Here is a 27,939-nt window from a genome sequence, read left to right on the forward strand (position 1 = left end):
GACCGATGTGAGTTCCTTATCAACTCCAAAGCCGGTATTTGTTCATGATTGGTTACAGGACCGGTATTGGTTCACTGCCAGTTCCAAGACCGGTATAGGTTTGCGATCGTGTTGCGGACAGATATAGGTTTAGTGTTAGTTCCAGGATCGGTATGGGTTCGTGTTCGGTTCGTGAACCGGTTTGGGTTCAGTGTCAGTCCTAGGACCGTTGTAAGTCCAGTATCAGTTATAGGTAAGTTAATGGCTCATCAAGTAAGGTAATGGTAATCAAATGAAAGGAGATCCATTGCTAGCCATGCAACCGGGCCAAATCAACGGGCAAATTAAAATTTGTTAAAATAGTGCCAACACCATGTTCGAAAACCCTGCATTTTCGATCGATCTGTCAGAATGCGTTTAGATTGCACCGGGTTGAGTTTGGTACTTCACATTTTTCGTCGCCATTTTTGTCGTGGCGGTGCTCGTGCTGTTGTGAAAAGTTTTCAGCAAATTTTACCCACCACCTGTCGTTCTACACCCATCGGTGGCTTTAGTAGATATTTCGGCATTCGTGTTTCCAAATTTGCATTCTCTCCGTGCCGTCTGCCCTCCCGAAAAGTGCCCTTGGCTGTGTGAGCTCCTACCATACCATCCGACACTATCGCTGCGTATATTCGTGTTCGTGCGAAAGGAAGATAAAAAGAACAAGCAGCAACGAGGCCCCCGGGCGGTCGAAAAAGTCACGGAAATCGACGTAAGCGTACAACCGCCGTGTAAAAAGTCACATACACAGACACACCCGTGCCTCCAAAGCGCATCTCTTGCGAGAGCTGCTTTGCCTCTTCGCTATACAGCGTCAGCTGTTTACTTGCATTTCCGTCGTTTTCTCCCACCCACCAGAAGAAGAAGTATTTCTTCCAGATTTTTTTGAGGAGTGACCAACATGGCCTATTAGAAGAAAAAAACAATGATGCCGCAACGTAAGGAACTAGTTTCACTTCCCGTCGCCGCCGCCGCCGCAGCCGTCGTCGTCGCTAGCGTCAGCACCCACCGTCGCAGCTGTTGCGCTGCTACCACCACCACCGCTACCCATACCCCCGTTCAGGTCCCTCGAGAAGCGAAGGGCTCTGTGTGCGTTAACGAAGAAGCTTTCGAATTGTCCTACTTGCAAGCTGTAGAGTCAGCCACTTTCCTCCATGGAGAAGAATCGCTACACCAGTCAGAATCTGTCCAAGGGGCAGATTTCTGAGACGAAGAAAGGTCAAGGTCAGTGTGGTTGTTGTTGTTGCGATGCCATATGGGTTGCACGGGTTTATTTACACTTCTTTCCGCTTCCGTTTTAGATGTTTCTGTTAAGTGGCCCCGACAGTCTAAGCGTCGTGGCGAACAGTCGGATAGTGCAAATAATCATCGCAACGGTGCAAGCACCGGTAAAGTACCCAACTCAAACAAGAACCGTAATCAAAGCAACTACAACTACGATGCTAGGCAACGGTCGCAGCGTGTTGGCCGGCCGGCAGATCAGCTTGCGCTCAGCGCTGACGGCGGCGACACCGGGACCAGTGCGCTGGCCGAAGAGCAACCGGCCGCTAGCGGAACCGCCGGACTAGTGCCACCGGCACGGCCGAACACGACGCCCACCGGCGCTCGTGGTGAACTACACTCAGTTTTTACACCAGGCTCGAAAAAGCAAAGCCTGAACCACTTGCTGAACTATCATTACGCACCGCGCGAACGCGACCAGCCGGTACGTTTCACGCGCACGGGCAACTTGCGCAAGCTGACGAACCAATCGCACGGCAGCTATAACAAGGAGCAGTTCCTGCAGGCCAACTGTCAGTTTGTGGTGCGCGCCGGGGAAGACTACGAACCGTTACTATCCGCACCGGATCAGCTGGTGGACTGGGGCAAGGTGGAACAGATCCACGTGCTCAGCTCGGAGGAACCCCAGTGTCCGATCTGTCTGTATCCGCCGGTGGCGGCCAAGATGACCAAATGTGGCCACGTGTACTGCTGGCCGTGCATCCTGCACTATCTGGCACTGTCGGACAAGAGCTGGCGCAAGTGCCCCATCTGCTACGAAGCGATCCATCTGCCGGACCTAAGGTCGGCCGTTTCGAAACCGTTCCACGCGTACGGTACGGGCGAGTACGTAACGCTGCAGCTGATGCGTCGCGAGAAGGGCACCATGAAGGTGGTGGAGGTCAGCGATGAGCTGCCGACGGTGGCGGCCAATCACCGGGTGTTGATTCCGCACTTCGACGCGACCGCAGGGAACAGCATCCTGACGAAGCTGCTGCTAACCGACACCGAGCAGATGTTGAAAATTATGGAGCGCGAGCAGACGGAGCTACAGAATCAGCTCGTAACGGACGGTGCCGATGAGCCGGAGAATATGTTCGTCCAGCAGGCGCTGGAGCTGCTCGCAGAAAAGCGCACCAATTTAAAAGCGGCAAAAGCGATCGTTTTTCCCGTGGCGATGGAAAAGATCGTCCGTGGGACGTCCGTCTCGTCGAGTGGATCGGAAGAGGTCGGCGAGCTGCAACCGCAAGAGAGCGAGGAAGATAAGGAAGGGTCGGTTGATGGGTCGGCCTCCGCTGCACCGGGTAGTGGAGAAGGTTCACCGGACTTTGTGATTGACGAGGAAAGTAATTTCACCGTCGGGGATATCGACATCGTCCCGACGGCACAGTGTGCGGGCGAGCATTTTTACTTCTACCAGTCCGTGGACGGGCAGCCACTGTTTCTGCACTCCATCAACAGCCGCATGCTGCAGACCATGTACGGCAGTCTGGACCGTAGCCCGCATCGCATCACGGGCCGCGTGGTGCAGAAGGATTCCTGCTCGATGGATGAGAATTTGCGCCGTCGGTTGAAGTACCTGGAGCATTTGCCCGTCTGCACGCAGTTCGATGTGGTTGAGCTGGACTTCGGGCCGGCATCGGGTGGACTCGTGTCGGAGGAGGTACTGGGTCTGTTCCACGACGAGCTGTCCGTGCGCCAACGCACCCGACAGAAGCGTGCCAAGGCGGAGCAGAAGCGTGAGAAGCAAATTTTTGAATTTAACGAACGTCAGCTCGGCAAGGCGATGGCACGATCCGCGCGCATATCGATTGATTCGACCAAACAGTTTCCTTCGGTAAGAGAGGATGGTAATTGATTGATTTGGACTGCTTTTTTAATGCTATCTTTGCTTGATCGTAGTGTGGATTTTCCGACTCTTACCTGGACGATCCATCACCGTTCGGTAGCAGCCCAGTTGCAAGCGACATCTCGAGCTCTCCTGGCTCCAGCGGGTCCGCGATGTCATCCTGGTCAAAAGTAAGTCAACAAGAAGCTGTCCTGAACCTTCTACAGCGTATACAATGGTACCACCACTCTCCTCTCTTTTAGATGGTGTCCACCCAACCCTCCTCCGGCCAACGTTGGCCCACCCTTGGTGGAGGAGGAGCAGCGACGTCGTCAAACGCTCCACCACCGAAGCTGGTACAGGTCACGGGGAGTCGCATGACCGCCTCAACCAGTAGCGCTTTCCGCACCGGTTGGCGCAACACAGCAGCATCGTCCGACATCGAGGAAGATGAAACGGACGAAGAGCTCATTGCTGCCCGTGCACCACGATTCAACAACAATCTTGGCCGCGCGATCGAGGCAGCACTGGAGAAGAAAATTTCCCACCCAAACCAATCTAATGCGGGCGCTGCTACTGCCGCTGCCGGTGCTTCGGGTTCGGGTGCTGCGGGAAAGCGTAAGAAAAATAAGAAAACTCTTCTCTTCGCCTCGGGCATGAATCTTAACTGATTTGTTTGCCCTCCCTCCCGCCCAGTTGGGTTTATTTTGTTGCTATGGCAGTCAATGTTTCGCTTGTACGCGCGCATCGTTTTATTTGTTTTCCCTTTGTTTGTGTGTGTACAGCTATCCCTCTTGTGTTAAGTTTTCTTCAATTCAACACATATAAAGAATTAATTCTTGATAATTGGTTATCACTCCTGTATGTTATTTTTCGGTAAAACTTTTGGTAAACGTTCTAAATGTTTTTTTCTCTTTACAACAAATATGTAATGTGTTAATGTATCGTCCTAATTCGTTTCAATAATAATAGCGAGAGCGAGAGAGAGAGAGAGAGAGAGAGAGAGAGAGAGAGAGAGAGCAAAAAAAAATGTTAATGGACGACAGTTTAATGCAAAACACTAATATATAAATAACCGCCGCATGGTGTATGTTCGGAATAAAATTCCACTACACGACCGTATAGGAATTTAGAAGTAACGCAAATATACCTTTCACGAATAGCAAACAAACAATAAAGAACGGATGTGAACAAAAAAAAACAAACAATAGTTAACTTTCTTTCGGCACCGAATTCATACATATATCATACAAACGAATCGCCGTCATTTTCCATTGATAGTTCCATTTAAAACAATGAATCGCGTTTATTTTTAATAATTTCATTAATCGTGCGAGTGACAGAGAGTGGGCAGGACGAGATACATTGCACTGCGAGTTCGTCTTCAGTCGCTTCCTCATTTCCATTTCCGTCCTTATCCAATGCCTAAGTGCAGATGATTATTCAATGTGTTAGTGTTTTTTCTTCATTAAATCGATCTTTCGTTTTGGCAAACATCCGGCGGCCCTTAACCCTTAAATTGGCTGTCGCCATTGCAAAGCCTGCCTGCAAACGCGCGTGTCATGATGTTGTCGGGAAGGGAACTACTATAAAGTACTAAATTACGAAAGTTCATGGTCAAGAAGTTCAGTCAAGTGTGTACCTACTATTACTACTACAGTACGCACGTGGTACACTGCCGCGGGGGCACCCATAAACATTAACATTTAAAATGTGTGAAGATTTACACGAGTATCCGTCGCCTTACTATCTTACTTTGCTAGCGTGTAAGTGTGTGCAAGTATTGTTCGTTTTTTTTTGTAATAGAATACGTGTTGACGGGTTTTTTCTTAATACAATTACATGCTAACAGGATTGTATGTTCGGTCGAATTCGGCCCTCTTTCTTTCTGTCTGGCTGCCGAGAACATTCGTGCCGTAGGAAGAAGATACAATTCGTCTCAAATCTCATGCCTCAGTCGTCAGAGACGGAGCTGCAGCAGCGTACGAGGAAAACGCGTACGAAATAATATAAATTAGTATATGCTGTGTGTCACACGTGTCCTTTTCTGGTGGGGAAGGCGGCTGTTATTAGCACCCGGGTTTTTCCCCTACTTCTTATGCCGAATCCCCTCCCCCACCAGCCGAATCTCATTCTTCCTGCGAAGGAATTTCACTTCCTTCCTCTTCCTCGTCCGCTTCGTCGTACTCTTCCTCCTCCTGGTCGTTCGCCTCGTCACGCTCATCCGTGTCTTCTCCCGTGCTGCGATTGGTCTTCTTGCCGCCGGTACCCGATCGCGAACGATTCCTACCGCCGTTCGATCGATCACTGCCCTGGCTCGAATCGCTCGACTTGCCATACTGCTCCATGTACTTCTGGTACTCTTCCTTCGCCCTAATCTCGGTCGCTTCCACATCGATGATCTGTACGCGCAACTGTTTCGTCTGTTCGATGCAGCGCACCTTCACCTCCATATACTCATCGGCCCGTTTATCCTCCCAGCAGGAATACTGTTATGGAGAGAGAGATACAAGCGTGTTAACAATATAGACCACAAACTCACAGACACACACACTTACCACCATCGAGGAGGTGAACTGTGGCGTGTTTGCGTCGACCGATTTATCTCGAAAGTATTTCTGCAGCAAGCTGGAACCGTCCCGACGCCACAGACACACCTTCAGGTTGTCCCGTATGCCTTCCTCCAGGTCCGCCCGGCTAACGAACAGCTTCAGGTAGCCGCTCTTGTCCGGAAAACTGCTCGCCGTATTGACGACCTTGCGCTGGATCGGTCTTACCGACTGCTCCGAGCTGGGACTCTGCTTCATCCGGCCCATCGAGCCCCCCTTCGATGTGGACGGTGATGTCTTGCTGCTGTTGTTGCCCTTGCGCCCGTACACACGCTGCGGTGTGGCGCCGGACTTTCGACCCCGTTTCGGTACCGGTGGAGTGGAGCTGCCACTACCCTCACTATCGAACCGACTATCATCATCATCATCATCGTCATCATCGTCATCGTCGTCGTCGTCATCATCGTAGTCTTCGGAGTTGCGTTTTCTTCCAGCGCCACGGCCCTTGGCGGCGGGTTTGCGGCCCCGCTTGCTGCTATTACTGCGACCGCCACGCTTTCCACTGACCATGCCGGTCAGTATGTCGCGCGTTTTGCGCTTCATCGCTTTCGGATCACCCTTTTCCGGTCGCCAGTCTTCCTCGGAGTCTTCGAAATCCGTCTCCTCGTCAAAATCGGAACCCTCCAGGGTGGTGGTCACCATTTCCGTTCTGCTACGCATCTTGTCTCGGTATTGCGGAAGCACACAGTTAGAAGTTTCTTTTCTACAAAGTTAAAAAATTGCATTAAACACTGCATTGAAACACTTGCCAAACCGGTTAGCAGTTTGTACCCGCAACCCGTACCCAAGGCGACACTGGAGGAATGCAAGCAAATTCCTGTATTCCCGTTCTGGATTACGCTGCCCTATTTCTGTCGCACCGATGCTGCCGTGAGAACCGTCGAACAGCAGTTCAGATTAATGATGGACGGCACAAATATTCTTACTTTACAAGGAAGAATTGTTTAACAACCAGCTTTACATTGAGATTGTTCTCATGCGCTCGGTTCGGGAAGCAATATTGCACAAAGATATACAAATACGGGAGCGTTTTCACGGATTTTTTTGTTTCATGTTTTTCATCGCAATTTTTTTTTTATATTTATGGCATTTTGATGCCGTTTTTTCAGTTTGACAGTTGATTAGCCCGTTTGAACCGGTTCGATTACAATTTCAACCGGTAGGAATAGAAATGAAATTGAAATACGGTAAGAATATGATTTAAATAATGTTTTGTATTGATTTTTTTGTTGATATATCAATGGCGCACAATATTATCAACAAAATGAACTTGTTTCAATGAAATAAAAGCAAAGTTGTTGGTTTAAAAATGAACCGGTTTGAATGTATGCGTATCTCGGGTACTGACTGTATAGCGTAAATAGCTGACAGATCAGAGACGCTCGTTTGTTTACATACCACCAAGCTACAGTATTGTTGTTGTTTCGCTCGCTTTCCCACAAAGCCTTAACTAATCCTTTTCAACATAAACCTCCATGGAATCGTTCGAAATTTGCCGAGTTTGCATGGAAGAAGTTAAACACGTTTGGCCATTGTTTGAGCACTGTGCCAAGATTCCACTGGAGCTAACGCCAGCGACGCTAATCAGCGAATGCGCGGGTATTGCAATCGATCCAAACGATGGACTGCCCGACTTGGTGTGCGATAGTTGTCTTGAAGCGATGGTGATAGCTTACAGTATCAGGCAGAAATGTATTTCCTCTGACAGAAAGCTGCGGAAAATACTGCTGCGCAGTAACGCTTGCAGTGTGTCACAAGAGGTGAAACAGCAGGAACATTTGACAGACGAAACCGTGGAAAGTGATCGAGAGACCGAATCATGCGAGGCAAACGCAGTCAGTGAAAGTTTAGCGAATGAAAAGGAGTCTAGTGGGGCGGACGAGGACTCAACATCAGAAAACGCTATCGAAATTGTGTTGAAGGAAGAATTAGCTCCTGCGTACTTTGACGAGGAATACCTAATCGAAGCTACTTACACAGAGCAGCCCGAAGATGGTGAAGGTGCAGAGCAACAAATCGCGGAAGATGAATCGAATTATGAGAAGCTTGAATTAGCAGATCTCGAACAATATCCACAGCACGGTGTGGAGAAACTGTTTACCTGCGAAATATGCGAGAAGCGTTTCACGACCAAGGGCAATATGAAAGCTCACGCGCTGCTGCACAGCAACCACAAACCGTTTAGCTGTGAGCTGTGCGGGGCAACGTTTGCCAAAAAGCATAACTACAACATGCACACGATGCGTCACGCCGGCAATCGAACCCACCCGTGTCCGGTGTGTGAAAAGTCGTTCGTGTGTGCGGTGAATTTGAAGAACCATATGCGCATACACTCGAGCGTAAAGCCGTTTCAGTGTGATTACTGTAGCAGAGAGTTTTGTCACCGAACGGATAAGGCACGGCATGAAGTTTCGCACACCGGTGAATATCCTTATGGGTGTGAGAAATGCCAGCGCAAGTTTTCCCGAAATACGAGCCTTACCAAACATCTGGTAAAATGCAACGGATCGAAATCGAAACATCCCAATTGGAAAAGAAAGTCAAAAATAGAACAACATACCGAATAATAAAAAAAAGTACGTTTAGTATCGTATCATGAACGATCATCAATTAATTTTGAAGGGAAAATATCACAAGAAGTAGGAAAATCGCTGTTAATTCTTCAACAATTGAAGGGCTAATTGAACGCAAATGGTGCAGTCTGAGCACTATCCAAACTGTCACTATCGATTCGATGAATTTTCCATGCGATGTTTTTCCCCCACCTCCTGTCAAACGCATAATACGGTCTGCGCCGTCCAACCGTTTTACCGAGCCGAAGGGAAAATAATAACATTCAAACCGTTAAGCTGAAAGGACGTGTCTGTTCGTTCGGTGCACTCATTGTGTTTTTATTGTGTGTCTATTGTTATTAAACGTTATCATTCTTAACTAAACTTGTGTGTTAGGTACGCACCACCCAGAAAAAAAACGTTGACTGCACAAAGTGTATGCAAGATTTCCGTAAAGTTGAGTTTATTGTTCTCCGTTTGCCGAAAGCTGCTGAGCGTAGCATGCGGTGTACGGTAGAGAAGTGAAAAGCAAACAAAACGAAACATCTGCATCAGCTGGGTCATCATTTTGCAAACAGACACGCGTAACCAAACGCTTAGAGCACGTTTCTTGTGGAATGTAACCAAAGATTCGGTTGGAGATTGGTGAATTTTAAGTTATTGTTGCTAATTGTTTAAACAAATTATAAATCGCCGTCGTAGATTCGCGTGCGTGAGTGAGTGCGTGAGTGTGATAGATTCCCTGCAGTACGCTTCACGTAGCGCTGTTTCTATTTTTACTTTTCGTGAAGTAAAGAAAAGGGCTAGAAGAAAACCATTCAACACCTTTCGAACCGGTACCGAGAACGGGCGACGCAACGCGACGCTAGTGACGTCTTGGCTGAGCGGATTTTTTTTATTTGAAGCACACACACATACTCGCGTCGGTGGGCCTGGTGCTGCGCTGTTACCACCGAATCGAAATCTCGCATCCCGTTATCAGCGAGGTTGGACGGCATCGACCGAAAGGCGCGCGCGCGCGCAAGACCGGCCAGTACCCACAAAGTCCAAAAATCATCCCCACGTCCAGAGGGGTGCCTGCTTATCAGCGTGCGCCAGAAAGGAACCGAATCACCCATCCGAACATCCGAACTTCGGGCTTAGTGGTGTGACATTTTTGGTGCACATACGGTGATTAGTAGCTCATCCGGCACGCAGTGAAAGATTCTACGCGAAGCAGCAGCACAGGAGAGATAGCAGCAACATGAATAACCTGATTGCGAAGGTAAGTGATGTGTAGTTTGGAGTGCCATTTTGATTCTCTCCCTCTCAACAGGTAGGCCATGATAGAAGAGAAGGTGTGTGTGTGCGTATGGTGGTGGCGTGATCGTGACAACCGATCGATTACGGCTACATGAGAGAGAAAGCCCTCTAAAAACGGCTCGCGGCTGTGTGTGACACTTTCTGGTGGTCCACACGATGGAACACTCATTATACTTGTGGTTAACCAGATGTTCATTATTTCATGGCACGACACAATAAGTAATGCGTCTCGACGCTTTGCGTGCGTCATAGCATTTGAATATCATTAAAAACATGCTTTTTTAAAGAAGGACAGACATTTAATTTTAGGGGCCTGTGAATCATGACGTAGATAGGTTTTCCACAACAACTTCAAAAACAAACACAGAAGTGCTCAGACAGGGGATTAGCAACGCAAACAAATGAGTCACTCACGAAACGCGCAAGAAAAACAAATCTAAACGATAGCCCGCCCCGGTGGCTCGCGGCGAATGCGGGGAATGCGTTTTGCAGACTTTCTATCAACGGATGGTGTGTGTTGGGGTTGAATACGGCGTAGATCGACACAACAAATCGGCTCCCCCCCCACTACAGTCTGTCCTTCGAGGTTTGGCCCCGTCGCGCAGCTGATGACCTCTCTGGAAGAAGAAGACAAACCAGCGATTACGTGCGCCACCGTGTGCCACGCGTCTCTTGGTTCGCCTTTTATCGATCGTATCGTGTCCGTGAAGATCACAGAATAATGTAAAAAAAGGGGAATGAGCACTGCAGAATCATCTCGAAATGATTAATCAATGCATTCGCTAGTTGTTTGTCGCTCTGTGTAATGGTCCTAGTTCGATGACATTACGACAAGACATGAAATTGGTGCAAAGCGACTTTACAGAACCGGCTCCCGAACCGATCGATCCACTCGTGCGCGGTTGCAAAATGTCACGACGCATGACTAATCAGATCGGTTGATATGGCTTTGTTAGCAGTTTGTTGTTCCATTTCACACTCACCGGCACCGTGAAAGGAAACGGCTGAGCAGGTGCTAGGGAAGTTATTTCACTCCGCCGTTGTCTCCCATGGCTCCGGAAGTGTTTCCCTTGTTGGAACGGGGCAACAGTCGGTCGGTCGGTCAATGTTTGTGGCTCTTTTTTTCGGGGAGCTCTCTTCTGAGCTTATCAACCAACGCTTCTTAATCGCTTACTAACCCTTTTCCATTGGTGAACGATTTAACTAAATGGAATGCAATTTTTAAACAGTAGGTAACGCATTCACACTCATTCCATTTGCAATTCCTTCCCGATCAAGGCCGGCAGTAAATGACGCGTAAGGAAAGTCAAGTTTAAGCAAACAATTGCCTTCGAGATTATGCATGTGTTTCCTCTCACCAGTCTGTTGCACTCTTCGCCTAAAGTGCGACCGGGGGACGGTGGTGGGTGGGTCTCGGCCGGCTCTTATCAGTAGAATAGTTGCGGCGTAAATATTAGAAATACAAGTGCCCGATGCGTTTCTTCATAAAACAATTCGTGGCGCGAGCGGCCGTGGTTTGCTTAGCGGTTCCCCGACAAAGGGCAAGGGATCGACGCCGTAATGAAAAATTCGTCTTGATATGAATGTCGTTTTTACTGTGCAACAAAGTGTAGGTACACACTTATCTTTCTGCTTTGTGTTTGACCAATTTAGTACGCCGCCCCTTCAATCCGCCCCATTTGTATCGAGCGAAGCGGTAACTTTCCTCCGGCTTTCGTATGGAGCTGTTGGCTACGGTTTCACTCTCTCAGTATTCCCCATCCCACCGTCCAAAACGTGTACTGCATTAATGACATTTAGAAGATTTTTATTCCACGTGGAAAGATTTACGCCGTGACGGATTGTGCGAACAGTCATCATCAGACATCATTTCACGGTCACGTTCCAGACATACCGTGCCGTGTGACTTTGGCTATCGTTACGCAGCCCCCTCGGTATACCCGTGATCCGGCATCTAATTACAATCGAATGTGTTTTGTGTGGATTACAACAGTTTTGGTTTCTTTTTTCTCTCCTCGCCCCCCCCCCCCCCCCCTCCCGTTCTAGCAGAAGCGTCCCGATCCCGTGGCGGAATCACTGAAGCAGTTATTGAAGGTGAAGTGTGACGGTCGCTAAAAAAATGTCAACCTTTCTTTATTTGCGCATTTCCCCGCACGTCGGATTTTTTTCCCTCAGCTCCTCTACACTTTTGCTTGCACACACAACAAATTATTCGGCACCGCTTGCTTGGTTGGGGTATTGCGTTTGAGCAGTAGACGGCACACTAGAGCTCTACACATCAACTGCCTTTGGCTCTACGCCAGAGATCACGTTGCACATTGCACTTTGGGCAGATTGAGATCTTTTTTATGATGCAAATTGTACGAAAACCCCATTTTGGCGCGAATCGCATTAATAATTGCATTCATCACTTACTTACTAATATGTGCGCACAGGCAAGCTGCTTGCAGCTATTTTTACTACTATTTGCATGACACTAAACCGCGCCTGTTAATTGCTGTAGGTGTGCAAAAATCCACCGAGAGACACAAAACACGACATTGTGGTTGGGATCGACACAGATAGTTCCCACATTTTCATCTTATTTTGAATGTTTCGTTTTAGAGAACAAAAAACGCAATACAATACAGGCTAAATTTCCCCTCACTTCCCTATCGTAAGGGTTTACCCCGGTCTGGTTTGCCTTCTATCTATGCATATGACGGTCAATGACGGTTGGATCAATAATGGACAAAACGAATGCACCGGTACGGGGGATACTAAAAAAAACACACAAACGGCCGGAGAGTACCGGAGCCATGTTTTAGCGATTCACCAAGGCACAGCTGAAGGTTAGCGCCTGTACACGGACGAATCTAGTGTGCAGTGCTTAATGCATATCGGTCCATGCTGCCACTGTTGGAGTGTGCTGTACACGTCGATATACAGACGGTGGCGCTTATACATTTGCACGTGTAGATCGGGAGGCCGGTGTAATGAGTCCGTTATAACGGTCATAATGGTACATAATTTTAGCTTATCCTACAGCAAAAATTGTTGGTAGCCGTGTACGTACACCAGGGGGCGGGGTGGCAAATCGCTGCCAGCATGTCGCATGTCGAACCCTTTGCCCGCGAGGTGTATTAAATGTGTTCAGTTCCCTTGTATGACGATGAGCAAGGGGAATAGTAGGAGTAAAAGAAAATCAATAGTAGAATAATTTAAAGCAGAAAATTGTAGACAATGTGTTGGGTCGAGCGCAGTTGAGTTGCAATCAAAAGAGACAGAGAAGATATAATTAAAAATGAGAAAGGCTTTTGCTATGAATTTACATCTCAAAAAGATTAATGGAGAAGTGAGATAAATATTGATATAATTAGCAATCAGTAAGGGATGCGATTATACAGGAATTGTTTTGCAAATCCCACCCAGTAATGGTTGCCTTGTAAGGACCATACGGCGAATCACATCTTAATGATATTGAACAAAAGCGTCATGCCTACTTTGTTTGCAAAACCCTTTGATTGAATCAATAAACATCCCAAAAAAGCCCATTGCCGTAGCGAATCTTGCAGTCATTTTATTGATCCGCTTTCGCTGGGTGCCACGTGTTTTTGTTTACTTTCCTCACTTGGCCACCTGTCGGGTGACGGCGCGCGCTACGCTCCTATTTCGGCTTCGTTGCAGGCCCAGAAACGCTACGTCATGTATTACGATACGCCGCGAATCCTTTTGCTGCTGCCATGGCTGTGTTGGTATGTGTGTGTGTGTTATTCTGTTGTTCCACCAGCGGACTGCGGAGAGGATCGCAGTTTCAGACAGCTGTTGTTTACACGGACTCCGAGCCCTTTAAGCGACCTGCTGGCGATGATGAAACCGGACGGCACGGAATGTCACACACCAACAACAACCAAACACACACACACACACACACTCTGCTGCCTGCCAGCCCGCACGCAACGCAACCTTTTTGGCAGGCAAAACGCAAAGGAACAACAGCAAGCAGGTTGATCGGCTCGACCGACCGATACCCGACGGCGGTGCTCGTCTACCCGAACCTGCCTTGCCACGAACGGGCACGCATGCGTCGACGGGGTTTCTTCGGGGTCGAATGGCAATAGTGTGTTTGCGGTGCATCGTAACCTATCCACCCCGGAGGTGTCTCGGTTGAAAGGTGTCTAGAATCCATGTTTGTTTTCCGAACACACAGTCGTCAGGCCTGATAAAGTGTAAAGTGACTTGCAGTTGTTAGGATTAGCATAGAAATATGTCAAGGAGATACACGATTGATTAGGTGTTCAGGAGCGGCTCAGTTTCCGGATACTTTGCCAAAGCAATCATCACCATCTGAAGGATTTATAAAGTGTGTTTGAGCTTTTACTTATCTCTGCTAGCGCTACTCTCAACAACAACTAATCCACGACAGCGTCAGCGCAATACTTTTCCGCATGGCCGCCGTTTGCCACGCCGTACGCCAAAGATAGAGCCTTTCGATCGATTTTTGCCAAATATTCACCTTTTTGCTGCGACAGACAGAGGTACTGCGGTGTATGTGACACGCTCGGCAGTTCTTTCTACACCATTGGATCGAATATATCGTAACTGCGTTCACTGTTTAAGTTGTAAAAGTAAATCAAGAAGGAAACAAATCATTAGCGTTTCACTATACCAGCCAATATACTGATACTGAAGGACACCCCGCTGCTGTAACCTTAGAAAAAAACACCTACGTGACCGTGTGTGAATCCCCACCGAGACACCAACACACGGCAATTACACACACGCGTAGTACAAAGCTTTTGCAAATTGCGGATTGGGTGTGACTCGCCAGCAGCAAACCACACACACTGATTCCTTCGCTAAACCTTAAGCTTAGCTTCCTCTTAAGTTGTCTCATTTGTAGTACGGCTACGGTAGGTTTCATAATAGCAGCCGCCATCGGTATTCCCCTCGATCGCTCCGTATATTTTCCCCACAAAACCACTCGAACGTTCCATACTAATGATAGTTGTCTGTGTGTCTGCGTGTCTGTGTGTTCTCTTTCCCTTCACCATCGCAGGCCAACTCTCCCACGGAGATGCGGGACATTGCGGCTCGTATCTGTCGGGACTATCTGACCGGTGCCTGGAAGACGATATCGGCCGACGAGCTGCAGCTGAAGCGCATCAGCGGTGGACTCTCCAACTTCCTCTACTACGTCAGCCTGCCGGAGCATCATTATTACGGCAACAACAACAACAACAACAACAATGGTGGCAAGAAATCGCATCCAAACTCACGGCGAGGCTCGTTCGCATCGGATCACCATACCGCGACAAAGACGGCAACAAAGGCACGAAATGGAAGCAAGCGGGCACGAAAGGATAGTGGCGCCAGTTTGCTAGAACCAAAGGAGGTAAGCCACGAGACACGATGAGCGAAAGGATACGCCGGGTACAGTTGCAGGCACCGCAGAGGGGAAGGATGCACAACAGCCTCGCGTATTAGAAATTCCTTTTCTTTTCTGGCTCCTTGCATCATGTGCCTAGGAAGTTACGTATTAATTATTATCTTTACTACTGTCGCGCCATTGTGTCGGCGGGGGCAGGCATTGACCGATCTTTATCGATGATCAAATTACTGACGATGCTGCAGGAGGGCGCGAACCAGAATTATCATGCGACACACAGGCCTTTTACCCTGGCCATTGTACTGACAACGGTGTGTCTTCGCAACAGTCTATTTGCTCGTTACGAAGCAGCAGTTCAGGGCTGTGGTAATGCCAATTTACAGCCGATTACCAACGAATAGATAAGATAGGGCAAATATCTATTACGTTTCGCATCGGTGGCAAAACGGTTCCCAAGGTCTTCATTTGCAAAGGGGTGGAAAAGAATGTTTAAAATCTTGATGTAATTTCGATTTAATTTGATGAAATGAACGCATTCTTTAACGTGTCCTTTTTCAACCTCACGTGTTGCAGGTGCTGCTAAGAATTTACGGTCAAACGCACGGGGAACATGCGCTGGAAACGATGCTCACCGAATCGGTCGTGTTTACGCTGCTGAGCGAGCGCAAGCTTGGCCCGAAACTGCACGGCATCTTTCCGGGCGGCCGCATCGAACAGTACATACCGGCCCGGGCCCTGCTGACGGCGGAGCTGAGCGATGCAAAGATATCGCTAAAGGTAGCGGAAAAGATGGCCGCCATCCACAGCATGGACATACCGGTGTCGAAGGAACCGGACTGGATCTGGAACACGATGGCCCGGTGGCTGAAGGGTATCGCCGGAACGCTGGAAACGATGGAGCGCGATCGGGCGAACGGCAACGTGAAGAAGGCCGGTGGCACTGGGGATCAGTCGGGGGAAGAAGCAAGCATCATTACCACGATGGATCTGGCGGGTGAGGTCGAGTGGTTGCGATCGGTAATTGAGAGCGAAGACTTTCCGGTCGTCTTTTGTCACAACGATTTGCAGGAGGGCAACATACTGCTGCGACAGGATTATCCCACAGTGAGCGAACCTAGCTTCCGCGAATGGTAAGCTAAGCTAAAGGATGTGCTGGATTTCCGTGACACAAACATTGATGTATCTGTTCTGTTTGGTTTTCCTTTAGCACAACTTTGGACAATTTCGATGAATCGGCCCAGCTCGATTCACACTTCAGCAGCATCCTAATATCGAACGGCGGTGTAGTCTCCAGCAATGAATCGGTATCTCCATCCGATGGCAACATTGGTCTCAATCGCAGCTCGAGGTATGCAGGGGAAAGTCTTTTGTTTCCATCGCATCCATTCTTAAAGAACCTTGCCTTACATCGCTCTATTCCATTTCAGAAAGCGATCGCTGGATCACGATTCAATGGAGAACGATCTGGACAATACGCGCGATTCGGTGCTGAGCGGCAACTCCCAAGCCCTGTCGGACGCAAACTCTTCCACGGACGGCGAGCCGGAACTGATGATCATTGACTTCGAGTACTGTGCCTACAACTATCGCGGGTTCGATCTGGCCAACCACTTCCTCGAGTGGACGTTCGACTACACCAACACGCAGTCGCCCTACTTCTACCACAAGCTGGACCAGTACCCTACCGCCGAACAGCAGGTAAGGAACGGCCTCCAGCCTCGGAGACACCACAATGGGCGGCGCAAGCCCACCAACATCAGCGCATTCGAGCTCGGCTCGGCAGGTGGACAGGTAACCGGCCGAATCGTGTTGCGCGCCCTTCGTGCTTTTTGCTCTCTTTTTTGCGTTCTTCTATTGTTTTTCTCTTCAGTTCTCGTTCTCGTCCACCATACTGGTGCGTGGTGCGTGTGCGGGTTGAGTGAAGGCCTACCGGGCACTTCCACCGTGCCGCCACATGCCTAGAGAGCGCCAAGTCGCGTACCGGAACCAAAAGAAACTCAAAACTCATTAAAACAGGATAAAGTATTTCTCTGGTCCAGCAGCAGCAGCGCGTCATCTCGTCCTCGTCGTCGCGCGGTACCTCTCTCTAGTCGTACCGCCATCGAGCATCAGTAATGGTTTCTTTCGTTTTAGAAAGGGGCCCGGAATGCCGGAGCCGATTTCTGCGTGCGCACGCTCTCTCTCTCTCTCTGTAAATGTGCGAGCGCGCGCGGCGGGTGTGTGTTTTGCATCTGCGGTGTACCAGTGACTAGGAAGTAGGGTTCTGGGCAGCGGCAGCAAACCAAGCAAAAACACACAATCACACACACACACCGCGAGCAACTGAGCCCGGCTGATCGTCCGTCCGCTCATCCTTCACCGATTTGTACCAAAAGCGAATCTACCAAAGTAGAGTTTGTGTGTCAAACCCATTTATCATTTTTCATGTTTTCCCCCCGTTTCATTCATCCGCGCACCTCTTGTGTGTTGTGAGTGTTGTAATTGTACTTTCTCGTGGCGTTTATAGTCGTTCTTACGGCCCCCCATGCTGTATTTCAACCTTATGTTCACTCACAAATCTTCATCCCCACGATGTTGTTCATAAGCAATTTAAAGAAATAGAAACACACACACTCACACACAATGAAAAGTCGAATGAATGAAAAACTTGTTGTGCAACTTTTATAAACTGTAGCCTCTTTTCAAGTCTTTGGTTTTTGTGTTACCCTCTTGTGACGATCACTAACGTATTTGCTGTGGTTTACTTTCAATTTTTACTCTCTTCCTCTAACGAACGAACGCCAAAAACAGGAAAAGTTCATCACGCAGTACCTGAGCCACTTGTCGCCACCGATGGAGGATGGGCTGGAGATTGGCGACCGGGATGATTCGGCCGAGGAGGAGGAACGCTCCAAGTACGGTTCGCTGACGGGCAGCGTTTCGGAGGAAGAGGTCGAGCAGGTGCGCCGGGAAGTGCAGTGCTTCACCATGGCGTCCCATCTGTTCTGGAGCCTGTGGGCCATCGTGAACGTGTATCAAGAGATCGAGTTTGGCTACATGGTAAGCGGCTCGTCGCTGTTCAACGTTGACACACCCATTCTAAAAATGGTTTGTTCTCTCGCTTTCCCCTCCACAGGAGTACGCCGTTTGCCGACTAAAGCAGTACCAACAGGCCAAACAGTGCTACATCGAAACGACAATGTCCAACGGCGGGAACGGTTGTCCGGGCGAGCAGACACCACCGGTCGATCCGGAGAAATGAGCTGCTGGTCCAAACCCTGCGTAGCCTGGTACATATGCCGGAAGGGTGATGTGGTGGGGTCTCCGTTTTGAAACTGAGACTGAAACTGAATCTCATACCCCGGTCAGTTACTGCAACCGTTTGTGAAGAGGCTGCAAAATCAAAGAATGTCGGAACAACTTTCCCTTCCACGGGGGAGGTGGTTGTGTGTCTGTCGGAACTCATTGGCTGTACAAGACTCTCTCGGATCCTATTAACCAGTAAGCGGGCGTGCGATCGAAGCCGTGCGCACACATCTAAGAAACCCAATCTGATCCAGTCTATAAATTATGAATGGGCGAACTTTATATCGTTCAGGCTCCGTTTTTCCGCTTTTTGTGTCAAAACGACAATTCTAACCGCGTCAAGTACCAAGCACACACACACACCCACACAGCCTAACTTGCTGCTGCTCATTAACGGTAACGGGTGCGGAACAGAGAGTTAAACGTGATTTCGATTTTAAGCAACGCACGTGTGACCAGTTGTTATAGGAAGTAGAGTTAGCCGGAAGCGTTTGTTGCCAACCATTTTGTGGAAAGGGTTTTGCGCGGGTTGTGGAGTAGGCTAGGTTAAGGATCGTCCAGCGAATGTCCAGTCCAGTTGCGTATGATAAGGTCGTCATTTTAGGTGAAAACAGTATTAGTTGCCCATAGCGCGCGATGCTAACGAGCTGTGGTGGTGTATTGTTGCTAGACAGACGTGTGTACGACGTACGTGTACGGTGTTGTCCTGTAGGGTATATTGGTTCACTCCACAACGAAGCTGTTTCTATTATGACTATTTATTTGAGGTTGTTTTGTCTTACGTATACTTTAGAGTCGGATGTGTACAAACGACACTCTCCCTGTCTGGCGCGCTGGCCCCACCGTTTTCAATGGCGCAAAATGGCGTCGTTTGTGATGTTCGGTTTTGCGCAAAGAGTGAGAGAGAGACATATTCTATCTTTACTACTACCACTACTACTATTCCTTCACTCACATCCTTTTGGAATGGGACGAACATAAAAGACTAGGAAAGAAGGTGTGATATGACGAATTTATACCGATAGTAGTAACTTGTCTAACTTAGAGCTGCTGTGTAATGTCGTTCTTAAAGAAACCGGGGGGAGATTTTTTATAAGTTTTATTTTCTTTCGCAATAAATGTGTAACATTTTGAGTTTTATGTTTTTTACTATTTTCTTATTTTGGGACACACGATAGTTGAGCATATATAGTAGATCCTAGCGAAACCCGTGTGATGTGTATAAATGTACTCGCGTGTAGTGATGTGTTTTGTCTGAAAGGAATGTAGTAGAACCGACCTAATGACTGAGATGTTCTTGGGTAGAGACCGATGGCAAAGGTGTGACGGAACATAGAGAAAACGGCATGTTAAAAGTGTAGCGAAAGGCGGCGGAATGTTCAGGAGGAAAAAGCAAACTCACTTTAAAAAAAAAGCGCCTAAAAATGCACACACCACGTTGTGTAGAAATTCCCAAGCATATCGAAAACCATACACGAGCTATACTGAATGTCACATACAAAATCAAACTTCTTTTCGTTATTCAAAGCTATACGTAATTACATATATGCTGTTTAGGTGGTGTGTGAGAAATAGGCAGAGAGCAAGTTGAACAGACAAACGAAATTCAAATTCAAATGCAATGTTATCGTATGCTCGCATCCTGTTAAGATCACACATACACGCATACAAAACAGGGCCTAATGTGTAGCACGTTCAGCGATCGTTCAAATTTGGGGCCGTTTATTACGTAGCTAGCGCTAGAATTAAACTTTTTGCACCATATTTAGGAGACCGCGCCATGTTTTAACTGGTAACGATCGTCGTAAAAAGCCAAGTGAGAAGAAACCCTTATGCATCGCGTCGTAATGTAAACGGATTTTAGTAATGTAATTAGAGAGAATCTACTCACGCTCCTTTATCGCTATATACAAATAAAATCACCTTTTCAGTACACCTTACACCGATGGATTTGGAGGAAAGATTTTCGACTTTTATCGCGCTTGTTGCGGCTTCTATCGTTCCCCCCGCATGGGGAGGAGGGTCTTTATCGCTTCCACAGTGTCGTGTGTTCCCTTCCCACATAGGTGTTGTGAATCGCCGATGAATCTTTGACCCGTCATACTGGGGCGGGTTAGCTGGGGGTATAAGCATTCATTAAAAGCTCTACACCATTCAGTGTTCTTTCTTAATTCGTGGTGACAGCACGCTTCTAACGTTCTGGAAGTTTGCTTAAAGTACAATACCGTTTTGTACACCGTTTCTTGTAAGATTGGGTTTGAAGAAATCCTTATTGGAAAAGGGTAGGGCAATATTCATATTTTTCTTACTGGTTGAGGCTTCTTTCTGTCGGGTTGGAACTTGTTTGCAAGTTCTCACAATTCCCGCACTGGTTCAGAAAAAAACAGGAAAATTTCCAAGTTGTGAAATAGTTATCAGAGGGCAATATAACTTTACAACGATCGTGCACAGAGTTCGAAGTGCATCAACTCTACGCACCGAGTTTAAAGTCATGCTTTTAGCGCGCGCACACACACACTGACACAATCATCAACACTGCGCGCTAGTGACGTACTGCGCCAGTAGTGGTGATGATGTAAAATTGCGTTCGCGTTTTACATCTCAGTGGCCTGCCTCGGCCCACTTTGCTTTCATTCATTGCGTAGCGAGGTTGTTGCGCCGAGTGGTCCGCTGGTGCGCCCGCAATCTTTTTGCCAGGGTTTACACTGTGTGTGTGTTTGTGTTTGTTTGTGTGTTCCATTTAGTGTAGTAGTATGGTTACAGCGCATTTCGTCTACCGATGATTTGCAAAAGATTATCACCTATTGCTGCCAGCTATCGGGCCGTATTTTTGGATGGTGGAGTTGATAAGAACATCGCACGCAACCACTGCATCAACAGCAACAAAAGTGTGCTGCCATTGTTTTACATTCGTCGTGAACTATGTTTTTCTTCTGTGTGTGTTTCACCAGCTGTCAAAGTTGCACGTAAACAAACGCCACAGCGAGACTACTGCCAACTGGTACAACCGGCAAGTGGCAACGAAAAGCCGGCAAATATGAGCGAATTCAACACAATTGCACGGTAAGTGTTTCATTTTGTTTTTTATTGCAAAACGAGCTTCGGAAATATGTGCTGACTTGAATAAGAAATTCTAAACATCCAACGAAAACAATGGCCTGTTGCCTAAAACATCGCACAATTGGTGCATGCGATGTTTTAAGTGTGCTTTCTACTCGGACGAGTTGTTCAAATTTAAATAGCACGTGCGCATACTATCAAACTGACCGTTATGTATTCTTCCAGTCCTTCGGCGCACGGACAACTGTTGGACAATAAAACCCTGTTTCCCGATCCACCTGCACGTGGCCCACTGACCCGGTACCGGAAGCAAGCTTCCATCGATTGGCGCAAACTCAAGCTTTCCTTTCACGATGAACCGTCCCTCAAGCTGCAGCACCGGGTGTGGGAGTTTGCCAGCAAGCACCCACTGTTCGCGCATCCGACCGGCACGCTAACGATGGACGAGGAACGCCACCTAGCCACCAAGCGCATGTACGTGGTACAGAATGAGAAAATGTTCACCATGGTCGACTATCTCGAGCGACCCGATCTGGCCACCATTTACCACCAGGCGTGGATTGCGTACGAACCGAGCATGGCCGTGAAGTACTCGCTCGGGTTCGGCATGTTCCCGTCCGTCATACGCACGCTCGATGTGGGCCGGCTGGACGAGATCGTGGAGGGCAACGAAACGGGCAAATATCTGGGTGCGTTCGGATTGACCGAAATAGCGCACGGTACCAACGCGAAGGGTATGCGCACGACCGCTACGTACGATCCGACGGCCGGGGAGTACGTACTGAACACGCCCGACTTCGAGGCGGCCAAATGTTGGATCGGAAATCTAGGCAAAACCTGCACGCATGTGATCGTGTACGCTCAGCTGTACACTGCCGATGGTAAGCACCACGGGCTGAACGCATTCGTCGTACCGGTGCGAGATCCGACCACACTACAAGCCTACCCGGGCGTAACGGTCGGTGATCTGGGAGCGAAGGCGGGACTTCAGGGCGTGGACAATGGATTCGTAATGTTCCGCCAGTACCGCATTCCGCGGGATAATCTGCTTGCGCGTACGGGAGACGTGAACGAGCAGGGCGAGTTCGTATCGCCGTTTAAAGATCCGGCCAAACGGTTCGGCGCTTCGCTGGGTGCCCTCTCCGGCGGGCGCATCGGTATCTGTGGCATTGCGAACGTTTACCTCACGAAAGCGATCACGATCGCGCTGCGCTACTCGGCCAGCCGCAAACAGTTCGGACCGGACGACAGCGAGGAAGAGTGGCCGGTGCTAGAGTACCAGTCGCAACAGTTCCGACTGTTTCCGCACCTTGCCAGCAACACTGTGATACGGGTGTTTAACCTTTGGTTCGCGAAGGCGTACGGGGACATGCAGCTGAAGATGCTGGGGGGAGAGAACATTGGCGCGACCGGGATGGAGGTGCACGCGCTTTCATCCGCTGCCAAGCCGGTGTGCACGTGGGCCGCCCGGGACGGTGTGCAGGAGTGTCGGGAAGCGTGCGGTGGCCACGGATACCTGAAGCTGTCGACGATTGGCGATTTGCGCGGCAATAACGATCCCAACTGTACGTACGAGGGCGAAAACAATGTGCTGATCCAGCAAGCATCGAACTGGTTGCTAAGCGTCCGGGCGAAGGGTTGGGACAAGTTTGCCGAAGTATCCCCGCTCGGTTCGGCCCAGTTTCTTGCGCAGTATGCTGTGCTCAGCAGTAAAAGGGCCACCTGGGCTGGTCCGGCGGATGCGGCATCGATTGCAAGTAAGTGATTGGGAAAGATGTTGGGCAAAGAGCTTGGAGAGAATAAGAGATATGATGCAATGTTGCAATAGATCAACTTGAGGCACTCGACTGGCTAGTGGGCTACCTGTTGGAGGAATCCTTCCAGAAGATGTCAGCGCTGAAGCGGCACGGAAAATCCACCTTCGAGGCTCGTAACGATGTACAGTCGTTCTTTGCGCGAACGCTTTCGATCGCTTACGGAGAGGTAAGACGTAGAACCGTTTGAAGTCGTTCAGCTAGCACCCTACACAATTGTGCTCTCTTTTTAGCGTATGTTACTGAACGTGTATGCAAAGTTCCTGGCCAACCTGGAGGCCGGTCCGGAACGATCCGCACTGGAGCGGCTCGGCTCACTGTACGGTGCCGGAGCGATCCTGCGCCACGTAGGCGTCTTCTACCAGGGTGGATACTTTGCATCCCAACCAAACGCAATGGCACTGTTGCAGCAAGCTGTGCTCGACCTGCTGCCAACGATCAAGCAGGACGCGATCGCAATAGTGGACGCTATCGCACCGCCCGACTTCATCGTCAACTCACCGCTCGGTATGAGCGATGGTGACGTGTACCGGCACATGGAATCGGCGATCATGCAAGCGCCGGAGGCGCTGGAACGCCCCAAATGGTGGCGTGACGTGGTGCATCGCGATTACATCAAATCGAAGCTATAACACCATCCTAAGACAAGATATTGCTGCAGCATGCTGCTGGGAGCTTCCAGATTTTATGGAATTACTCACCATATGGTTAGCTGGGAGGGTGACAATTACAGAAAACTAATTTTTATTTTTATTTTACTACGGACACATACCTTTTTTTTAGCTTCCATTGTGTTAGCAAAGCTCCCGTCGAAAGGGAAACCAATAAAAAGGAGAACAAACGCACAGGAGGGTACATGGGCGGGCTGCGGGTTTTACTACTGTAACAATACGCGTCATGATCAGTGTTTTTGTGCGAATTTTATATCACCGCAAACGCGCTAACAAAACAAAAAAGGTAATAAATTTTTTGCAACACTCTTACCGATAAAAAGAAAGCCATAAGAAATGTAAAAAGCGCACGCGTTTCGACTACCCCACGATTGTGCGCCTGAAGGCAGAAGAGGATGATGGGGCCCGATGGTTGCGCCCACTTTCGCATAGACTTTTGCTAACGCATTCCGTAAACAAACCATAAAACACCGATTGCTTTGATCGTTTCCCGGCCAACCCAGGCCGGTGTCCTTTTTTGTGTTTACGATTCATCTTTTTACCGTCCTTTGTTTTTGGAGGTTGTTGGTTTGGGAAAATGGGCCCACGGTAGGGTACCCGTGTGTGACAAAACCAGAAGAACCAACCGATCGGGGGTAGCTTGTCAGCCGTTCTCGCTACCTTCTCGCCGTAAAGGACGCGCAGCTTCTGCAAAAGGAACCGCGCCGGTGGGTGGAGATTGTTTACGAAAACTATCAACCGAGTGGAAAAGGTAATGGGAATCGATGGTCGGTAGCCAAGGTAACAAGATGAGTAAGCGGGAGATGCTGTGAGTTTCGAATACAGCACAACAAGAGCACTGTTACTGCACATAGTAGGGTAAGAACAGTTGATACAAAAACAAAAAACGACCCGATGTTCCTGCACCACCACCAGCAATATAACATTGGCGGAGCATTTGAAACAATTTTATTCGCAGCTTCCACCGAATGGTGAAAATTAGATTTACTGCACGCTCCGACGGGACACGCCCAGGTACCGACTTGGAAAACCTGAGACAGGTCAGTATAATGGGATTGCAACTGGGGCAATCGTGGTCGTCTTCTGCTGCTCTGTTTGCATACGACGTCAGGCATGCGACAATCGGCCGCCCGAAGTCGTCCACAACAAAGCACGTCCAGCTCCTGCTCCTGCCGGGATGGCCGTATTGGTTTTATGGTTTTACGATCTGTTTACGTTCGAAACGACAAACCCACCGCGTGACGCCCGCCCCAGGGGGAAAATTATAGTGCAAAAGGCAAACCCGTGATGCCTCTATTACCGTGCGCGCCTGTCGTCACCTTTTGGCGAAATGAAGAACAGAGCCTGCCACCAGCAACATAAACCTTTGACCGCCGCTCGGTGATCAGCTCAATTAGCTGACCCTGGATGATGATGGTAATCCTGGGACCGGAATTTTCGACCGATGCAAAACCTTGACCAACCAACCTTACCCTAATTCCCAAGGGATAAGAGTCGGTTAAGGGACATCGTTTACCTGTTGACTTTGGGCGAAGGGGAAACCTCCGACTGCGTGCGAATTTGGGTATAATTTTTATAATCCTATTACCGTTTCCAGACCCCAATTTGGCACAACACAAACAACTAGCAGCAATAGCAGGGCAGAGGACACGCGGAACTCTGCCTTTATACAGGGCCAGACTCTCTGTGCGTCGGCAAATCCAGAGCCCTTTTCCAGCCGGTGCCACAGCGCGGTGCAATTAAAAATGTTAGGCAATCATAAGGACGTAAGTTGACGTAACTTCGGCGCGTCCTACTGTTTTCGCGATCGATTGTGATCGTTGGGCAATAAAGTGCTACGAGCAGGTGCCGGCCCCTCAGACGGAAGTTTGAAGTTCCTATTACGTAAGCAGTCTAGAATTGCTGTCGGACGTCTGATCGGCAATGTCCAGTCGGAGCAAATTCAGCCAGATTCAATGAATGGACATTAAAACCGGAGACAGTGAGATGACGGGATTTGCATCGGAATGAAGATAACAATCAATTCAGGATTTTCAGCCGCGACTCCGATCAAGAATTTAATACGCAAGATTCTGAAACTCCACTCTGTTTTCAATACGGAGATATCGAGAGTGGGCTTTTACATTATTGTACACTTCAGATAAAATCGTTTGATGTAATTTCCAACGGAATAATGAATGGGAAACCTGTAGGGAAAACCCTCATTCAACCCACAGGAACGGAAGTTTATATAGGATCATTGTTTATTGAGGATGTTGTGAATGACACATGAGCCACTTCCTGCAGTAATGTTGTAAAAACATATAACTTTTGAATCCATTTTAAGTAAAAAAAAAAGAGTCATAGGATACGATGATATTTGCTGGAATTTCTGGCTGACAAGGCATTCAAAACTATCCAACAAATCGTGTAAACGTTAATCCTTCTATTGGATTGTGGCTGCGCCCTGCTGGCGACCAGCAAGCTTAGGAAATGGATTAATGCGCTATCCTCTTTTCCTACAAGTCCTGCCCACCTCAACTGTACCTCAACACAGGGAACATGGAAAATCCCACCCGTCGCCTGAGCCCCGACGCAGAGGGTTTTTACGTGGACAATTATGAATTAACTGCTTAGCCAAGCGCTCCAGGATAGGACCCTGTTTGCCAAATGGCTTGCAAACGTAACACGATATCCAGAGGCTGACTACCCTACGCTCAACCTTACCCCAATGGGAATATGGTGCCCTGTGGCTCTGTTTAAACTGGAGGTCAACTTTTACTACCCTGCGGAGGCAGACAATCTGATGCGATCTGCGAGACTGACCGATCGCTCTGGCGACTGGACTGGGTGCATTGGCAGGTAGGGACATCGCCGGCACTACCCATGCCTGCATTACCTGCCAAGACATGGGAATAACCCTTTGACCAGTCTACCAGTCTGCTGTCTCGACGCAATTCAAGATCGGGGACTGCTAATCTTAGGGATGTGTAATTAAGTTACCTTTAGCTTACTACCTTTGTTTAAAAGCGAGATGTCCTGCACTCTCTTCAATCATTCCACCGTGAACGTTCCAAAGCGTTACAAGTACTCTCCGTCCAGCTCCGTCCGTAAAGTTCAACATTTTGGCAAAGCATCATGGCAAACATATCGCTGCAAGGACACCAGCAAATTACAAGTGCAAATGCTTCTACAAATGAAGCGTATTATGGAGCGACCACAACTTACCAGCAACAACAACAACAACAGCAGCAGTACAGCGGGGCCAGCTACTACAACAATTGTGCATCTTCCACATCCCACCAGACGGGCACGTATACTGGAGTGTACTGGAACGGCCAATCAAACGGATACACCACGAACAATCAGTCTGCTGGATACTACAACACCGGTTCTTCTGCATCTACATATCAAAGATCGCACTGGAACAACACGCACCAACGTCAATCGAACAGCGAGTACTATGGTCAGCAGCATCAAATGGCTGTTGCTAGTGGCAACCGAAGCACCGCGAAACGAGCCTATCCTGCCTCGGCTGCACCTCTGCATGACATTACGAACAATCAATATCCGGTAGCAGAGCAGCAGGCCAAGCGAAGGAGAGTTGCAACGATCAACGCACACTCGGGAGGGGCCTCTCATAACGGTGTCTGCCGCAAGCCATCGATCAGTGCGTCCGTGCCTTATTCCACCGATCCTACGCGAAAAGTGCGAATCGAATCGATCTTCCGCCACGTTGAGCTTCTAGCGCAAAGTTATTGGCAAACGAGTGGGCCAACGACAGCGTCCACCCTCAAACCGGCCACCGTAGAGGCGCTCGAGTGTACCGTATAGCAGTATTCGTGTGAACGGAATGTCCGCCAAGAATCGCTTGTTCCTTAATAATGACGCAATGCCTCGATGGGACCATTGCAGTTGAGTAGAAAGTAACTGTATTTAGTACTTAGACCAGATTAATTTAAGCAAAAAGATGCAATATCTAAATCAATAATAAAATGATAGGGTTTATCTAATTAAAATTCTTACTGTTGTTGGGTCCATATGTTCGACTTCTTGCAACCACACGCACTTTCACCTCGGTAATGGTAAGGGAAAGCTTAATCTTCACCTCCGCCCGGAACCGATTCAACTTGGAAGTGGAACTATTTTTCTGCGAATCGTTACAACGAGCCGATCCTTTATTTTCCACT

At 48.6% G+C, this 27,939-nt stretch overlaps 5 protein-coding genes across 12 annotated transcripts; 4 read left to right on the forward strand and 1 right to left on the reverse strand.

The window, feature by feature from the left end:
* Positions 1-410: 410 nt before the first annotated feature.
* LOC120955804 (RING finger protein 10) lies at positions 411-4,106 on the forward strand. The gene is made up of 4 exons (XM_040376980.2): positions 411-1,245; positions 1,323-3,118; positions 3,184-3,300; positions 3,373-4,106. Exons 1-4 carry the CDS (start codon positions 1,176-1,178, stop codon positions 3,778-3,780), a joined length of 2,391 nt encoding a protein of 796 aa, XP_040232914.2. The 5' UTR covers positions 411-1,175; the 3' UTR covers positions 3,781-4,106.
* Positions 3,876-27,855, reverse strand: LOC120955805 (nucleolin). Of its 2 annotated transcripts, none has more exons than XM_049609374.1 (3): positions 27,776-27,855; positions 5,668-6,421; positions 3,876-5,598 (listed from the first exon to the last, which is right to left on the reverse strand). In XM_049609374.1, the coding sequence occupies exons 2-3, from the start codon at positions 6,376-6,378 to the stop codon at positions 5,239-5,241; spliced, it is 1,071 nt and encodes a 356-aa protein (XP_049465331.1). In that variant the 5' UTR covers positions 6,379-6,421; positions 27,776-27,855; the 3' UTR covers positions 3,876-5,238. The 2 variants fall into 2 exon arrangements, with proteins under 2 accessions (XP_049465331.1, XP_040232915.2); XM_040376981.2 differs by lacking the exon at positions 27,776-27,855 and adding an exon at positions 6,503-6,810.
* On the forward strand, positions 7,024-8,311 carry LOC120958251 (zinc finger protein 91-like). Its single transcript, XM_040380912.2, has one exon. The coding sequence runs from the start codon at positions 7,194-7,196 to the stop codon at positions 8,283-8,285; it is 1,092 nt and encodes a 363-aa protein (XP_040236846.2). The 5' UTR covers positions 7,024-7,193; the 3' UTR covers positions 8,286-8,311.
* Positions 8,556-19,365, forward strand: LOC120958250 (choline/ethanolamine kinase). 5 transcript variants are annotated; one of them, XM_040380907.2, is made up of 8 exons: positions 8,559-9,534; positions 11,619-11,666; positions 14,611-14,946; positions 15,514-16,070; positions 16,148-16,288; positions 16,368-16,638; positions 17,731-17,979; positions 18,056-19,365. In XM_040380907.2, exons 1-8 carry the CDS (start codon positions 9,514-9,516, stop codon positions 18,179-18,181), a joined length of 1,749 nt encoding a protein of 582 aa, XP_040236841.2. In that variant the 5' UTR covers positions 8,559-9,513; the 3' UTR covers positions 18,182-19,365. The 5 variants fall into 5 exon arrangements, with proteins under 5 accessions (XP_040236845.2, XP_040236841.2, XP_040236842.2 ...); XM_040380908.2 differs by having other exon boundaries at positions 11,622-11,666; XM_040380911.2 differs by lacking the exons at positions 17,731-17,979; positions 18,056-19,365 and adding an exon at positions 16,811-17,625 and having other exon boundaries at positions 8,556-9,534.
* LOC120958249 (peroxisomal acyl-coenzyme A oxidase 3) lies at positions 20,377-23,944 on the forward strand. 3 transcript variants are annotated; one of them, XM_049609367.1, is made up of 5 exons: positions 20,377-20,470; positions 21,177-21,288; positions 21,511-23,042; positions 23,114-23,268; positions 23,333-23,944. In XM_049609367.1, exons 2-5 carry the CDS (start codon positions 21,263-21,265, stop codon positions 23,729-23,731), a joined length of 2,112 nt encoding a protein of 703 aa, XP_049465324.1. In that variant the 5' UTR covers positions 20,377-20,470; positions 21,177-21,262; the 3' UTR covers positions 23,732-23,944. The 3 variants fall into 3 exon arrangements, with proteins under 3 accessions (XP_049465324.1, XP_040236840.2, XP_040236838.2); XM_040380906.2 differs by having other exon boundaries at positions 20,387-20,507; XM_040380904.2 differs by lacking the exon at positions 20,377-20,470 and having other exon boundaries at positions 20,605-21,288.
* Positions 27,856-27,939: the final 84 nt, after the last annotated feature.

The sequence above is a fragment of the Anopheles coluzzii genome, chromosome 3 (assembly GCF_943734685.1).
Source record: "Anopheles coluzzii chromosome 3, AcolN3, whole genome shotgun sequence".
Taxonomy (NCBI): Eukaryota; Metazoa; Arthropoda; class Insecta; order Diptera; family Culicidae; genus Anopheles; species Anopheles coluzzii.

Coding starts and splice junctions, on each gene's coding strand:
- LOC120958250 (XM_040380907.2), top strand. CDS start 9,514: ATGAATAACCTGATTGCGAAG. Junction 9,535..11,618: donor TGAATAACCTGATTGCGAAG/GTAAGTGATGTG, acceptor CTCCCGTTCTAG/CAGAAGCGTCCCGATCCCGT. Junction 16,289..16,367: donor GGTCTCAATCGCAGCTCGAG/GTATGCAGGGGA, acceptor ATTCCATTTCAG/AAAGCGATCGCTGGATCACG.
- LOC120955804 (XM_040376980.2), top strand. CDS start 1,176: ATGGAGAAGAATCGCTACACCAGTCAGAATCTGTCCAAGGGGCAGATT. Junction 1,246..1,322: donor TGAGACGAAGAAAGGTCAAG/GTCAGTGTGGTT, acceptor CTTCCGTTTTAG/ATGTTTCTGTTAAGTGGCCC. Junction 3,301..3,372: donor CGATGTCATCCTGGTCAAAA/GTAAGTCAACAA, acceptor CCTCTCTTTTAG/ATGGTGTCCACCCAACCCTC.
- LOC120958249 (XM_040380904.2), top strand. CDS start 21,005: ATGATTTGCAAAAGATTATCACCTATTGCTGCCAGCTATCGGGCCGTA. Junction 23,043..23,113: donor GGATGCGGCATCGATTGCAA/GTAAGTGATTGG, acceptor ATGTTGCAATAG/ATCAACTTGAGGCACTCGAC. Junction 23,269..23,332: donor TTTCGATCGCTTACGGAGAG/GTAAGACGTAGA, acceptor CTCTCTTTTTAG/CGTATGTTACTGAACGTGTA.
- LOC120955805 (XM_049609374.1), bottom strand. CDS start 6,378: ATGCGTAGCAGAACGGAAATGGTGACCACCACCCTGGAGGGTTCCGAT. Junction 5,599..5,667: donor AGTTCACCTCCTCGATGGTG/GTAAGTGTGTGT, acceptor TCTCCATAACAG/TATTCCTGCTGGGAGGATAA.
- LOC120958251 (XM_040380912.2), top strand. CDS start 7,194: ATGGAATCGTTCGAAATTTGCCGAGTTTGCATGGAAGAAGTTAAACAC.